General features: G+C 34.5%; 1 protein-coding gene, 1 long non-coding RNA gene and 1 pseudogene across 4 annotated transcripts; 2 read left to right on the forward strand and 1 right to left on the reverse strand.

Moving 5' to 3' along the window:
* The first annotated feature begins 320 nt into the window (after positions 1–320).
* Positions 321–1,813, forward strand: LOC104588910 (ubiquitin-conjugating enzyme E2 4-like; annotated as a pseudogene).
* Positions 1,814–4,042: 2,229 nt separating this feature from the next.
* Positions 4,043–5,463, forward strand: LOC148803481 (uncharacterized). Of its 2 annotated transcripts, none has more exons than XR_016070916.1 (3): positions 4,043–4,370; positions 4,704–4,809; positions 5,065–5,463. It is a non-coding gene; the product is annotated as an uncharacterized LOC148803481 (long non-coding RNA). The 2 variants fall into 2 exon arrangements; XR_016070917.1 differs by lacking the exon at positions 4,043–4,370 and adding an exon at positions 4,451–4,478 and having other exon boundaries at positions 5,085–5,463.
* A 138-nt stretch (positions 5,464–5,601) lies between these two features.
* Positions 5,602–15,043, reverse strand: LOC104588902 (alpha-galactosidase-like). 2 transcript variants are annotated; one of them, XM_010247027.3, is made up of 14 exons: positions 14,886–15,040; positions 14,262–14,795; positions 14,014–14,072; positions 12,412–12,468; positions 12,065–12,203; positions 11,153–11,228; positions 10,781–10,839; positions 9,481–9,546; positions 8,705–8,788; positions 8,540–8,604; positions 8,244–8,326; positions 8,026–8,166; positions 6,042–6,182; positions 5,602–5,863 (listed from the first exon to the last, which is right to left on the reverse strand). In XM_010247027.3, exons 2-14 carry the CDS (start codon positions 14,429–14,431, stop codon positions 5,774–5,776), a joined length of 1,230 nt encoding a protein of 409 aa, XP_010245329.1. In that variant the 5' UTR covers positions 14,432–14,795; positions 14,886–15,040; the 3' UTR covers positions 5,602–5,773. The 2 variants fall into 2 exon arrangements, 1 of the variants encoding a protein (XP_010245329.1); XR_016070914.1 differs by lacking the exon at positions 5,602–5,863 and adding an exon at positions 6,267–6,614 and having other exon boundaries at positions 6,045–6,182; positions 14,886–15,043.
* Between the last annotated feature and the right edge of the window lie 924 nt (positions 15,044–15,967).

Below are 15,967 nucleotides of genomic sequence, written 5' to 3' on the forward strand. Positions count from 1 at the left end.
CGGTTAAGTCCCCGGGTAGTCAATATACTCACAGTGAATCAAGGCTTGTGGCCATTGAGAATGCGCATCTAGTAGTGTGATTTCTTGGGTTTGGACCCAATAAGAGAAATTGGGCTAGTTTTTTCACCCAAGGTTATATGGACTAAAGGATGTGTTAGCATTGGGTTGGAAAAATCCATTAATTGCATGTACTTGCTCTGGAATGATTGGTTAACATGGGCCCGCCGCAGGGCACTAGCTATCATGATGAGCGATTACATGAGTTTTCCACGCCAGATGCTTTTTCTTATGTTATTTTCGTCACTAATAAGACATACAAAATGTCTTCCCCGAGCAAACGCCCAGAGATGGACCTGATGAAATTGTAAAATTTTCAACTACCCTTCTTAATTCTATCTTTTTTTTTCTTAGTATTGCTGGTAATTTTGACTCTGTTTCTTGTTTATTTTTCTCCTACTAGGATGATGAGCGATTACAAGGTGGAGATGTTCAACAATGGCATGCAAGAGTTTTATGTCAATTTCAATGGACACAGTGATAGTAAATTTTCCACGCCAGATGCTTTCCCCCCTTTTTATTATGTTATTTTCTTCGCTAATAAGACATATAAGCATTTTCATATATTTCCTTTTTCTGGGTTTTTGTTATTTTTGTGTTGAATTTTTTGTTTCAATCATGTTGGCCATCACTGGATGTTCCAAAATGAAGGTTGCTTCTCGGTTTTGTTTGGGACAGTAATTCTTTTGATCAGTTTAGAAGGACAGTAGTTGATATTTATATTTGTGTTCTACTCCTTTCCTTTGATTACTGTGAATTTCGGAATGAAATTTTATTTTATTTTTTAGAGTTTGATTTAGGCTCTTAAATTTTAATTCTTTGGTTCAGCCATTTGTCCAGCAATAGATTCTCAGAACTATACATTTGTTTTTCTGTTCTGATGAAGAGAAATAAAATATAGGCAACTGTAAGTGTTCTATTAAGTTAGTTTTCTTGTTATTCGTTGTCATTACTTTATTAGTTTATAATATGAATTTAGAACTCTTCTAGCCAATTGGCTCTTTTACTATTAATTTCGCTAGTTCTTGGTATTGCTACATAGCTACATCAGCTTTAAATTATTTGATTGCCCATACTATTCAGTGAATTCAAGAACATTACTTGTGGGTTGCAACAGGTCCTTATCAAGGGGGTATGTGGAGGATCAGAGTAGAACTTCCAGATTCTTATCCATATAAATCTCCATCAATTGGCTTTGTAATCAAGATCTACCACCCCAACGTAGATGGAATGTGAGTTACTACACATTGATAACTGTGTTTTTTTTTTTTTTTTTGAGTGTTTTCATTAAGTTTTGCCCGTGGATGGTATACAAAATGCATTTATTTTTCAGCTTCACCACTTCATTTATATGGTTATCTTGATGGTTTTAAATTTCAGGCCAGGATCAGTTTGTTTGAATGTAATCAACCAGACCTAGAGCCCCATGTTCAGTAAAAAGTCTTAACCATTATTTCTGTGATGTATATAGGATTGTTATGGCTTTGTAGAAGCATTTTATTGGAAAATTTGCTGCTTTTTAATTTTATGTTTCAATGCAATTGCACTCAGTTGTTGACATTGATGCTTCTTCTCAGATCAGGTAAATGTGTTTGAAGTGTTCCTCCCACAACTTTTGTATCCAAACCCATCAAATCCATTGAATGGAGAGGTTGCAGCTATCATGATGCGTGATCAAGCTGCATATGAACAAAGAGTCAAAGGTGGTTACCCTTCCCAAAGTTCAATATGTTTGATTATTTTGCTGCAATGTTAATGTGACCTGATTGAAAACCCATTTATTATAGCTTTGTTGTATATTTAGAACAATAATAGCTGAGAAATTCCTTTCTAAGTTGGAAAAAGAAATTCAAAGAAAAATCTGCCCATAATATGGTTGTATTGAAATTCATTTTTCTATTACATTTAAGATGTTTAGTCTTAATTAGATTCCATTTTGTACCTATTGTAAACATTTACTGATTTGCAACACTAAGCAAATTTTAATACATGTCAAATTTTCCTACACTCAATTTTGGTCTAACTTATTATTATTTTTTTCATTCATTTGTGTTTTATTTTTTAGGTAATTTGTTAGTCATTTAAATATTAATTAGGATGTTAGTTTTGGCATAGCTGTATATTTGCTTTTAAGAGGGTTCACTAGTAACACAAACGTGAGGACACTAGGACTTCTAAATCTGATCCATTATCATTCTTGGAGTACATCCAAGCACTATTGTGAAATCCCTTGTTGTATCTTGAAGTATATTTACTATCTCGACAAAATTATGATATATTGTTATCCCAGTAATCTTGCTCTTGCTCAAGAACTTGGGAAGTTCATTAATTCCATTCCTATTCTCTAAGTAGAATTTGTCTTCTTTTTGTATTGTCTAGTTTTACAGCGCAGGAGTAAGGGATTGTTATATTTTCTTTTTCCCTTCCCTTTTTGTTGATTTTGGTTTGATGATATGTTTATGTCATTTGCTTTGCTCTTCACTACAGTAATTAGATGTTTCTATTGGGCACCTACTTCATCTTTTTTAATTAATTAATTAATTTTTAGCACAAATGATCATCATCAAGTATGTACTTAGTCTTCCTTGCAATACAAAATTTCGTGAATGATAAACCTGATCAAGTTTTTTAATTATCATATTGTTTAGATCTTTGTCTTGTTCAACTTATTCATATCGAGGGCCAAAGGTTTGTTGTCACTTCCAAGCTTTTTCTAAAGAACTATCTTCTTCATTGCAACCTTTATTTTTCACCTCACTAGAAAGGTTTAGCATATCTCTATTCAGTAGACCCAAAAGGTTAGGCGAATCGATGCGTTTAAAAGGCGGTCGGTGCTAAAACTTTTCCTTTGCAATCAATAACCTTTTGGTCTGTTTCTACTTATGATACCAACAAGTTAAATTTCAATGGGTTTTCTTAGGGAAATCCAGGAGCATTGGGGCCAAGAATGCATTTGATATGGTCTTGAGACATTTATAATACAAACTCTCATTTGCCAAAAGTTCTAATACTTTTTCTAGAGTCAAGGTTTGAAGATTTTTTTTTCTTTCCATTATTGCTAAAGAAAGTTCTCAATTCTCAAATGCAAATAGATGGGGTGGTGGTGGTGGAGGTGGAGGGCATGTTTCTTTGAGAATGTTGTTTTAGAGTGTGTCAAGTGTGCTCTGCCATTTTATTTTGTTCAATGCATTTTCTTTTTGGTTTGCTCCTGTTTGTTTATCCTCTTGAACTTTGTAATAGATCACTTCTATTCATACACGCTTGAATTTTCTTATTCTTATTTGACCATGTACCACTTCATTGTCATGTAGGTGATATGTTACATGGCTTTCACTTTTCACCATTCACTTCTCTTGACAAGCATGGTTGGTTCTTATGCAACAACCATAGAATTTTCTACCTATTTGTAATAATTGAGAAAACTTCAAATTCTCTCTACCTGAGTTCTCTTGGGGTTAGGGGTGCTCACAATTCGGTTAACTGAACCATGACTTAATTTTTGAAACTGAACTGGTACCACCGGTTTTTGAAAATCTGGGAACTGAAACCCAACTAGAATCAATCAGTAAACCGATTGATCGGTTTCTCAATTCTTTAAGATTTTCAATATATACTATAAAAAATATATAAAATAAATACTATAAATACATATATATAATATTATATTAATAAATATATATTTATATTTATAAATATAATGCATATATATACCAGTCAGTTCGGTTAGCCATATTTTTTGGTTTGGTTCAATTTTTTTTTTGGTTTTTGTTGAGCATCCCTACTTGGGAATTCATTCATTGATTATCTTATTCTTGCAACATTGAATGATATGGGTTATTGAAGCATGGAATAGTCATGCTACATATATATATATATATCCGCTAGTAATTGTAGCAAAGAGATAAAAAGTTAGAAACAGTCGAATAAGATCCTCAGCACTAAAGTATATATGCTTTAACTGAATCAAAGAGATACAATCTTTATTACTAAAAGCAGAGCACCTGGTCTTAAACTCTTAACGAGTAGGTTGCTAATCATCATAGATTGCCTTACCGAGCAGAGTGTTAGATCCCTTGATACATGGAGATTACCCTCCAGAGATGCGTCACCATCTTGGTGCTCGACTGCCCAAGTTCTCAGTGGAGGAGTCCAAGACACTAAACGGCAGTATTGACTTCATCGGCATCAACCACTATTCAAGTTTATATGCCAAAGACTGCATCAACTCTCCTTGTCCTACAGGAGAAAGTCATGCATTCCTAGGTTTTGTTTACACAACCGGTTTTAGGCATGGTGTTGCAATTGGAGAGCCGGTATTAGGCATTTCCTATCCCATCATTCTCTCTCTCTGTTAATTAATTTGTTATTTAATTATTACTTGACAAGATACAACAATAAACCCATTTTTGTCACTGAAAATGGTCAGAATTACACTACAGACATATTAATACATTATTGACGTTGCTATGTGTACTATTCATTTTCTTTTCTCTTTACTGAATCGTGTTGATCGTAATTATTATTAGATACAGAGAGGGTAAAGATTATTATTTTTTTTTTAATTTTAGCATGCAGCTTAATTAATAATCTTATTGCTGGATCAATGCGCTTGTACGAGTATTTAATTTGTTCATTATTCTGTGCAGGACTTGCTCAATTAGACCAACCTGGTCAGAGAGAAGTTTTACCGCATGACAACAAGCGAATCGAGTTTTTGAAAGGTTACCTTGCTTCTCTTGCTCGAGCAATCAGGTGAGCCCACGGATTCAACCAAAAGACTAAAACACTAGTTTGAAGATAATATCCAAATGTTGATGGAGATGACAAGTAATTTTATGTATTAAACTGCTCTTGACATGCTTTAATTAAGATCCTGTTATCAAATAAAAATCTTTAATTACTAGTACGTTCTGTGGATTTAAATGGAGTATTTTAAGCAAGTCGCTTTGAATTTGATAACAGGATTACTATCATTATTTATCAAGTGTCTGACACTATCACCCTCAGTGGGATTATTTTGATGACAGGAATGGGGCTGATGTGCGGGGGCTATTTTGTGTGGTCACTGATGGACAACTTTGAATGGACTAAAGGGTTTAGAATGAGATTCGGACTCTATTACGTCGACTACCAAACGCTGGAGTGGACTCCAAAGCTATCTGCAAAATGGTACAGGGATTTCCTAACCCACAACGCTACTGATGAATATGATGATATACTAGTGAAGCGAGAAACAACTTAAAAAGATAGCCAACCGGAGAGCTGTTGAAGCAGATATATGATCCTTCTTGGATTATCATTTTCATCATCACCACCGAACATGGAAGATTTAAACTGCTTCTAAGCTTCCTCCCCTTCTCTGTTGCTCTCTTGCTAAATTATTATACACTTGTATTGTACCGACTAAAATGGCAAATAATCCAAGTTCTTTTATGGTTGGTTTGTATAAATCCTTTATGAACATGGAAGAGAATATGTTACTGTTTTCCTTTGTGAATTCCCATGATCAGATTTAGAGCATCAAATTCCACATCCAGGGTCAGGTTTATGCTCATCGAATCATGCACTCTTGACTCTTGAAATGTTTACATTCCACAATCTCTTATGCTTTCCACTTGGCTGACTTCCATAGCATTCAATTACAATTTCATGCTTGTATCTTATCTGCATTATTATACATGATTTTTGGAAAATATAAGCTTCCCTTTTTCCTAGTTTATATTGGGGTAAGGACATACATCTTACAAGCATGAGGAGCAACATAAGCAGTCAATCGGAAACGCATCCTTTTGGACACAAATGAGTGCTGCAAGAGAAATGATAGATGAGTTGTCGCTTCAATGGATAATAGAGATAAAAAAGGAAGGAAAATATGCATCTTACGCCCATATATTGACCATTTTTATTGTAGAGCAGTTTGCCTCTCAAGGAAAACAAAAAGACATGATGAAAATATATTAAGATTAAACACGCAAGTTTCATACCATCCATAGGTCTCTAACAATAACAGGACTGAAAGGAGAGAATCCAACTTCCCGCCATCCGACTGTAATAGGAGCCCGAGCCCAGCTTCTGTTCCATAATACAATTACAACCCTTCTCCCTGATAATGGTCCTGCCCAAACCTACATACCATGAAGCATCGCGTCAACTAGAGTAAAAGATAGCCAATATAGAAAAATTAATCAAGGGACATTCACAGTACATACACTGCATATAGAGAATACTGATTTGGTAAATACAACAAACTTTTGTAGTCAAGATGCTTAGATAGCTTTCCCATGCTACCTGCTCTATTTGTGTCATGCAATGAAAACCAGAATGCTCACTGGTCACGGTTTTACCAATTAGCCCATTTAAACCATGAAGACCATCAATTAACAAGGACTTGGAAAAAGCCACTGAGCAACCAGGTCACTAGTACCATGTGGATGTATGATTAGGCTGATCCAAGCAATCCACTATGTAGGGGATCCTCTGAATTGGCCACCTGTTCAACCTCCAACCTAAGCAGCTCTCCACCTTACCTTGGTTGTTCAGCCTTATTCACTAACAGCCTGAGGACAAAAGCAGAGAAATGGCACTGGTTGCATCTCATGCCACAAAGTGCACCAAGGTGTAAAGCTCAAAAGTTTTTTTTTTCAAAAATAGTAAAATAGAGCTTAGATCTAACAAATATATCTAAAAAATACTTTCATAGACATTGATAACATTAAACAAAATAGCAACTCACATTTTATATGTACAAACACTTCCATTTCAGCAAATAATTGTATGGATATGTTCATTTTCTGAACCCATTTTCTAAACAACTATTGATATTGAATCAGAAGACCCCAAATATCCAGGACCAACATTGAGCAATGTCTCCTTTGATAATCAAACTAACTAGAAAACATTAAAGAGATAGAAACAGGGTATTTTGAACAAAATCAATTTATAGATTAATAAACGTCTAGACACCTAAATTAATCAATCAGAAAAAACTTATCAGCATAAAAGAACTCACTGGTCATACGGGTTTCAAACCAACCAAGAGCAATCCATTACAAAAGAAAAATAAAATAATTCCATTGAGTAAAGAGGGAGAATAATTAAGAAATTCATTGGGGGTTTTGTTCAGGAGAGTCTTGCATGATGAAATCTCTCACATACATTAGGGAGGAATCACATTTTCTTCTCAAATTAAGGATAGGGCCACATAAAACTCAGCATGAAGCCTAGTTTGATCCCAAGTTTATGGATCGTATATGAAAAACTTTTCTTAACCTCCCATGAAACTAGCTATAAGTTTGATCCACTTCCTAATTCATGAATTCCTGAAACCCTCTAAAAGTATTGGGTTTTGACACATATGTTTGCCTTCACTTTATAATGGAAAATAACTTCTAAAAGCAACACTTTATCAATAAATCCAAAAAGGATAGAACTCTAATTTATAATTAAAATACTAAGGAAATGAAGAATTATGTCACACAGTTCGATGTTGAGAAATCAACCATAACTCACTCAATTCATGTTTGAATTGTACAATTATTATAATAAAAAGAGAATCAAGACAAATGGAAAGACTTGACCACTCACATTTGTGTCACAGGTAGGTGACAAACCTAAAACAGTCATTCCATGCAACTTCAAGTTGGAAAAAGACAATTTGCAACAACTAAACCTTTACTTATGCAAGTATTTTACCTTCGGTCTTAACCTGTATATATGCATTGTTTAATAGGTAGAAAGGTTTTAAACCCATGCCCATGCTATTGTGAAATCGGGATTTACATGCATTAACAACTTAAGAAAGCTGTTATCTCATAAAGTATCATCTAGGGGTGTGGGTGGCAGGATTTTAATTCACGAGGTAAGAACCTATAGGGTTGCTAGACTTGCCCATTGGAAATGTCATCACGAGAAACAGATTGTAAGTAATTAAATTAATGAAAAGAAACAAGAATAAATTTGGATGCATACTTCTAGCCCTGCTTGTGATCTTATCTTCCTCCCTTGAACTCCAAGTGGGTCCTGATTAACATCAATCACCTCCTTGTTTCCCAGGATCTGGAGAGTCTCTCTGCTAGCGGTTCTGATATCACATCCAATAAGTAAAGGAGCCTGTTACAAAAAAGGTTTTCACATCTTGTAATAATGGTTGGAACAGAACTAGAAAGTTTTATGTCTTACAAATTTACCTTCATAAGAGCCCAAATGCTAAAGTGAGACCTGTACTCCTCTAGACTCATTCCTCCATTTCCCACTTCCAACATGTCAGGATCTATCATAGTAGCACCACAAGCTAAGTGCTTGATATTTTTCCTTGGTGCGTAAAATTAAAAAAAATGTTTAATCTATAAATTCAAAGATTAAAAATTAACGAACAACAAAACTTTGTGTAGTTCCAGTGTTCCAGAATTCACTAAAGCCAAGTTCAACAAAACTAAACAAGCATGGAACTTTAAGTCAACCCACCAATAAAAGTTACCCTTACCGTTCCATCTGCCTGGCCCTGCAAATCTTCCCCAAATGTTGTTCCCATCTGCAATTGATGTGATACTGAAAAGATAAAAGCACAGTCAACAAAAGCTATCCACTTAAGCTTGGATTCTCATGTAGTAAGGAAGTTTGTTGAAATTACAGAAAGAAGGATGAAGACCTGTCCCATTTGTCTTGAATGTCACCTGTGGTTCTCCAGGCATTACCAAATCTCGCAGCCCAGTTTGCTGGATTCTCTTCTCCCCTAAAAATAATTGTGCCATTATTTAGGCATTATGAAATTGTATTCAACTATTGTAATGGATTTTGTTGCTCATAATTGTAGTTTATCCTTCATTTTAACGGGGTTTCCATTATTCACTAATAACTTTTTAATACAAGTATTCTTATTCATCCTGTTACTTGAGTGCTTTGCTAGGTTGTAGATTACATTAAGCTTGTCAGTTTGATTTGGTTTAGGGGATTGAAAGGTGCTTGGTTGTACCATATGGGTTGTTTGGTTGTTTAGGAATGCTGGTTGGGGGTATTTGGAGTTTATTGTTTATTGGGTTGGGAAGTTCTCAAGAGTTACGTTGGATGACTCTTGAGATGATGTTTTCTAGTTGTGGGTTTGTTGTTGATAATGTTGGGTCTGATTAGTAGGATGAGATAGAAGGGGCTTTCTTTGGTCATTGTTCAATTAATATTTTTTAGGTAGTAGTATGGTACTGTGTGATGATGCTCATGTATTAGATGATTTATCACCAATCTTTATATCTTTCTTTCTTTTTCCTTCAATGAGTTCTATTTATTATCAAAAACAAATATCACATGAACAACTCTGGCCAATTGACTAACATAATAGAAGACAATTGGCTGAGCTCTTACTGATCAGTACTGGAGAATGGAAAAGATTTTAAAACTACTATAGATTGTGCAAAAATGATATATTCTTACCATTCACAAATTGAGTAGACAATTGGTCGGCCAACCTTTTGTAATGCATAACTCATTCGAGCAAACCTGCAAATGAAAAAGTGGTTCCATTATCAACTTACACATAACACCTGCATTAATTATGGATGATGATGACATCAGACCTGAACTATTTTCCAAGTTCTTAATAAAAGAGTTTAATATCTTTGTTGAGGGCAAATCCGCTACACTATTCCAGTTTCAAATTTATACCAAAAACATACAAACCAAATCAATTGAATTCTAACTAACCAAGATTAAGCAAAATAATTCTCACCACTCATTCATAGCAGCACTCAACAGATAAATCCAACCACTACTGAGTCTTAATTAATAAGAGGCTAGTAATAAAACCATCCAACAAGTGGAACAGAAAAGAAACAATACTCTTAACACTTGGAGACAATAAGAGAAACAGGAACAAAATGAAACATCATGTATGCAACCCAGTAAAGTGCAATAGCACAAAAAGCTAAACAGACTGTCTGTAATAAAACAAAGGATTCATACTTTTTCAGTGCATTGTCCTTTTGTGTTTTACACCCATGCCTGTGATGACTTGTTTTGCTAGCATTGCTAGATATTAGTGTAGAAACCAGTGTTTTAAAAGGCATGGGAGGTGCATGCCTGTGCCTCCAGGCGAGGTGCCCCCAAAACACCCTTGGCAAAGGCATTGATATCTCCGTGGCGTACACCTCAGGTGCAAGAGGCGTATGCCTCATGTGCCTCATCATACCTCATGCAAAAAGACAGAAAAAAAAAAGAAAATAAAGAAAGGAAAAAGAAAATAAAGGAATGGAAAAGAAAGGGAAGGGAAGAAAGAAAGAAAGAGAAGAAAAAAAGAGAATAGAAAGAAAAGAAAAGGGAAGGGAAAGGAAGGAAAGAGAAGGATACTTAATCATCTGCCTCCTCCTTCCTCCTCATCCACCCCCTTTTAAGGAAGCTTACACCTCCTTGTATTTGGGAGGCTTATGCCTCTTACATTCCAAACTACGCCTCATACCTCCAAGTAGTGGAACACCTTGCGTCATGCCTTCACATTTTAAAACATTGGTAGAAACAGAGAAGATCATAATTTAGGCTTTCAGATTTCCATTATGTAAATGCAATAGACTAAAAGTAGCAAGCCCATTATCTATGGCAGCATGCACAACCTTCCAAGAATACTTTTGCCGTTTCTGTAATTTCAAATAATTCTGTTTCTTACTTTTCTTTTTTTCTTTTGATTTAGCAATTTAACATTAATGATGTATATGTAATTCATTAAGAGAAATGGCAACACCTGTCTTGAGGATGGGAGCCATCATTGTAACAGTTATCATACTTCAAATAATCAACTCCCTACAGCCAAAATCACCAATTAAAGTGCGTCAAGTAATTGCTTCACTTGTATTTTGGACTGAAAACAAATCACTGTTCACAAGCTAACAAAGACTGTATAAAGTGTTCCTGCAATTTGTCTCCTTTGTAAACAATTCAATAGTTCACAATGGCAATTGGTGCTTAGCCAGAAGGAACCCAGGAAACCAGGTAAAATTTGATGAGTTGGACCAAGAATTGCTCCTAAAGCTGGGACAGGAAGTAACCAAACAAATCCACTGTCAAGATGGATGAGTCCATTGGTCCACCAAAAAAAAAAACTGCAAGCTTATACCCAAGTAGCAAAGGTTCTCGCATCCTGATCTTCATGCCCAAAGGAACCCGGCATGGTCTTGCTGCAGGTTCTGTAACTGAAAAGAGGAGAAACTGTCATATTTGCATGCTATTAATAATAGAAAAACAGAAAACCAAATTAATGAAGGTCAACATGTTATAAATGTACAATCATAAATTATCCTATTTGAATCTTGCATTGGACTTTATAAAAAATGGAGCTCCATGCAAAGGCATTTCAGGCCAGAAATTAACTTTGCTGAATGATCACAGTTACCCCATTCTCATTCACCTAGTTAGTATTTAAGTGCTCTGTATCCTGAGAATGAAAGTGCATATACTGCTCAAAGTACTTGGACTATGTGCATGTGTATGATTAGGGGTGTCCATGATTCGGTTAACCGGACCATGGGCAATTTTTGCAAACCGAACTGGTACCCCCGGTTTTTCCATTTCTCCAAACCGAAACCGAACTGGTACCACTGGTTAACCGGTCCGTCGGTTTCGGTTTTTCAGTTTTTTATATTTATAATATATTATATAAATATATGTATGATACTATATTATAAATAATATATGATATATAATATATTATAAATATTACAAAAATATATAATATATATAATATATTTATGAATAGATTATTATAAATATAATATATGTATATATTTATATATATATAATGGATATATATTTATATATAATATATAGAAAATATGTGACATATATTAAAAATATATATAAAATATACATATAAATATATATACCGGTCGGTTCAGTTAACCGCATTTTTCGGTTCGGTTTGGTTTTTCGGTTTTTCATGGACACCCCTATGTATGATTATATGCCTGTGTTGTGTGTGTGTGTGTGTGTGAGAGAGAGAGAGAGACAGAGAGAGAGACAGAGAGAGTACCCAGCATCAGAGTAAATGCCCAGCTTTAGGCCCTTTGCATGAACATAATCAGCAAGAGCTTTGATGCCTGAAGGAAAAGTAGAAGCCCTGGCAACGAGATTACCCCTGGCATCTCTATTCTCATTTCCCCAGCAATCATCTGCTTTATAATTTACTGTTAACACAACTCAATTTAACCCAACAAAACTTCATCCCAATCAATTTTTTTTCTTTTTTTATTGTTAACCTTATCCTAACTCTTTGGGATGGGCTACAACAATCTTGTTTTGTGCTATTATACTCTACTAATTGTCATATCCCCTTTTAGATTACAAACATAGAGAAAAAATGTAGGAAAAAAAACATACCAATATTTACATATTTGTATCCAAGTGCTGCTAACCCAGTCGAAACAAGAGCATCAGCTGTACACAAGACACAGAAACTAAATTATTACAGAAAATAAGAAATGCTAGGAATTTCATATAGCATTTGAAAAGCACATGGAATGAAATACTTTTACTTTGATTGTTAATTTATTTGACAGTAAAACTCATCATCTAATGAATTGAACTACTATCATAAATATCATAAAAACAGTCTTATCCTCCATAAGAGATTTCTCACAACAAGATCTACATAATCAAACAATTAGAAGTGTGTAAATTTTCAAATGCATTAAGTTGCACGAAAAAAATCCAATTAAATCTCCATAGCTAATTCATGGGGTAGATATTGCTACAATATTATAACGAAAAATTTTAACAAAAGTAATGACTTACATGAATGAACTGATTTTTATTTCATGCTAGTATTGACTCCATTTCAGATGAATTTACTAGTTGAAAAACCAAACAAAAATTTTTAATATGAAATGATTTTGTTGCATGTGCCCTCCAAAACCCCCACCGCACTACCAAAAAGCAAAAGAGAAATTATTATAAAAAATAAAACACTTAACTGAAAACTTAATTTCCAAACTAATCAATAAGTAGATTTTAAACCTTGTGTCAACTAAATAGATGGCTTTAGCATGGCTTCCGATTTTGATGATTCTGAGGTCCAGCAAACAGAATTACAACACCGTATCAAAATCAGGTGCTTAGCTAATGCTGATATGACATTTTATAACGAATCCTATAAAAAAATCATTTTCCAAAACCTGTTTTCAGTTTTGTATTTTACTGCATGTTGAAAAGCATCAAGTGCATCTGCCACATCAACCCATCGATGTAGAGCTTACATCTTCTGGCATCATATTTGTAACCACCCAATAAAACACAGACATGATCCCTTATATTTTAAATTCCGTATTTTATTGGGCGGTCACAAAAAAAAATGCCGCCACTATGGTTGCAAGAGATGCAAGTAACTTCTATAATAACAGAGATGAACTTTTTGACAATCAGAAAAATCAGCCAATTTGCCGAATCCAAGAAAGACATAGCATTGCTGATTTATATGAAATGAAACATGAGGTTAGAAATGTGATTTTTCTGACATGACCTCTTGAGGAACCACAGAAATTGACAACGCTGCTATTGCCAAATACCACCAAAAGGTTAGTTTGGCTCAAAAACTGTTGTTGGTGTTTTGCTTCACCAAGTTTAGAAAGTAATTTTCACCCTGGGTTTGAATACGAGTGTATGACCCACTCTATGACCTAACGTGCGACCTGGCTAATCCAAATTGTTCAGCCAATAGGATCTTTATGGATTGTGTAAGCCCCTTGGTCCAGAAAAGAGGGCTTTTGTTTGTAGGGAATAATTAGTTGGCTGAAATTTGAGTAACAAGCCTACCCAGCGGGCTCTTCCTTTATTACTTTTCTGTGGAAGATGATAGCAATACAATACAAGAACAAGGAAGATCATTTGGTTGTTGTAAAGAACTAAAGAAATATCCAGAACTGGAAATTTGCATAGATAAGACTTTGCACAACCCAGACAAAGTAAAGAAGAATAAGAAAGTACCAGTGCTCTTCACAACCCACTCATCAATTCTACATTGGAAATGATTCCAGCTGTTCCATCTGCATTTAGATTTCTTCTTTAGTTAATGAATCAAATAAGCAGGTCTAAGAGACAGAAACTTTTGACACAGAGCCCGGACATCTCCCCCATCTCCGCTTCTCGATTGTATAAATAACCAAGTATAATAAATCTTTAATAGGACCAAAGAAAATGGGAGTTGCGGAGACAATGAAAGATAAAGAAATTACCCCATTGGAGGCGTACGACCGACGCCATTAGCAAGGAGGAAGCGTCTATAGTCGTGAAGAGCACGGCTGCTGTTGATGTTGCTAACGTTTGCAGGTAACAAAGCTTGGCTTTTGCAGAAGAAGAGAAACAGCGCTGCCAGAGTAGATACAAGACCAAATGTCCGACCCATTTATGTTTAAATTAAACTACAGAAATCTGAAAACCAATGAACATAAATTCATCAAGAGAACAAAATGAGTAATGGATCTGATGATGTGAAGATTTTTAAGTAGTGGTTTTTCCAATCTTTGTTGCTGGGTGTATTCGCAATTTCGTATGCATGTAGTGAAAATGAAAGAAAATAAGGAGAATGGATAGAAAGGATTGAAGTTAAATCATAAATGCAAAGCCAGGTCTGGGGACTGGGGAGGCTTAGCAGTCGGTGGGCGAAGCCATGAGCTTTAATGGGTGAATGATGAAATGAGACCTATGTAGCAGAAGACTAGAGAACTGGGGACATCTCAGTCATTCTATATATCTCGTCTCGTCTGCATCTGCGTTGGACGGAAAACCAAATAACCATTAACCAATGTTACGTGAAATCGCTGAAATGAAACAAGTAACCTTTTGCCTTTTTCTTTTACCATGATTGTACCACTGCCTCTGTACGGATTACGATGTGTACGGCTTTGGAGAACACTTTTTATTTGGGGTCCTCTGTAACGAGACACACGACACCGACTTCACTCAAATTACGACGGTGTTTGGGATGATGGGTTTTTCTCTGCAAAAGAACTATTCACACACCTTGGGAAAATCTCCATGAATTTAATTCTGTACATACACTGCAATAATTTAACCGCACGGATAGAATATCTCCCAACAAGTTTATATGCATATACGGGAGATGTTCATAACGCTTGGAAACGATGCAAATGGAATGTAAATGGTAAATTTGCGTTGGAATTTATTTTAGTTTGTATTTGACAATATTACATTTATGTATTAAAAAGTAAAATATATTTTTCATATTGATAATAAGACGTAAAAGTATATGAATAAAAATAAAAGTAGATTTGTATCTTTTGTTAAAAAAAAAGTATATATCTCTTATATAGACTATTTTACACTCTACAAATTTAATTAGGTTGAACTATTGATTTTTGTCAAACAATAAAATAATTTCATTTTTTATCAGTTCTAAATTATGTATTTCATTTTTATTACCAATAAAAATAATTCTTGTTTATTACACCTATTTTTTAATTTGATTGGTAAATATATCATAAATGTGCCTAATTTGTAAGTTTCTGTGTTTATTTCTATATTAAAAATTTTATTACCTAACTATGACTTCGTAGGTTGATCAATTTGATTTGGATAGTTGAATTGCTTAGCCACCACTTGGATTAAAAATGATTTTGTTTTTTAGTCAGTTTTAAAGTATATGGATTTATATTGTTACAAATATTGACACAAATCTAACTTAATAAGAGAAACTAGGAGTTAAATAATTTAGGAAAATTATCTTAAACTCACCATGAGTTTTCAACATTTCTCTTAAACTCACCACAACTTTTCAAAATGTCTAAAACTCACCATGTCACTAACTTGACGTTAAACAGACTAATGGGTGTTAATATATTACCATTTTAACTTTCATAGAAAAATATAAAATATATACAAAATAAATTAGCAGGTGTTAATATATTACCATTTTAATATT

The sequence above is a fragment of the Nelumbo nucifera genome, chromosome 1 (assembly GCF_055504915.1).
Source record: "Nelumbo nucifera cultivar China Antique chromosome 1, China Antique-T2T, whole genome shotgun sequence".
NCBI lineage: Eukaryota > Viridiplantae > Streptophyta > Magnoliopsida > Proteales > Nelumbonaceae > Nelumbo > Nelumbo nucifera.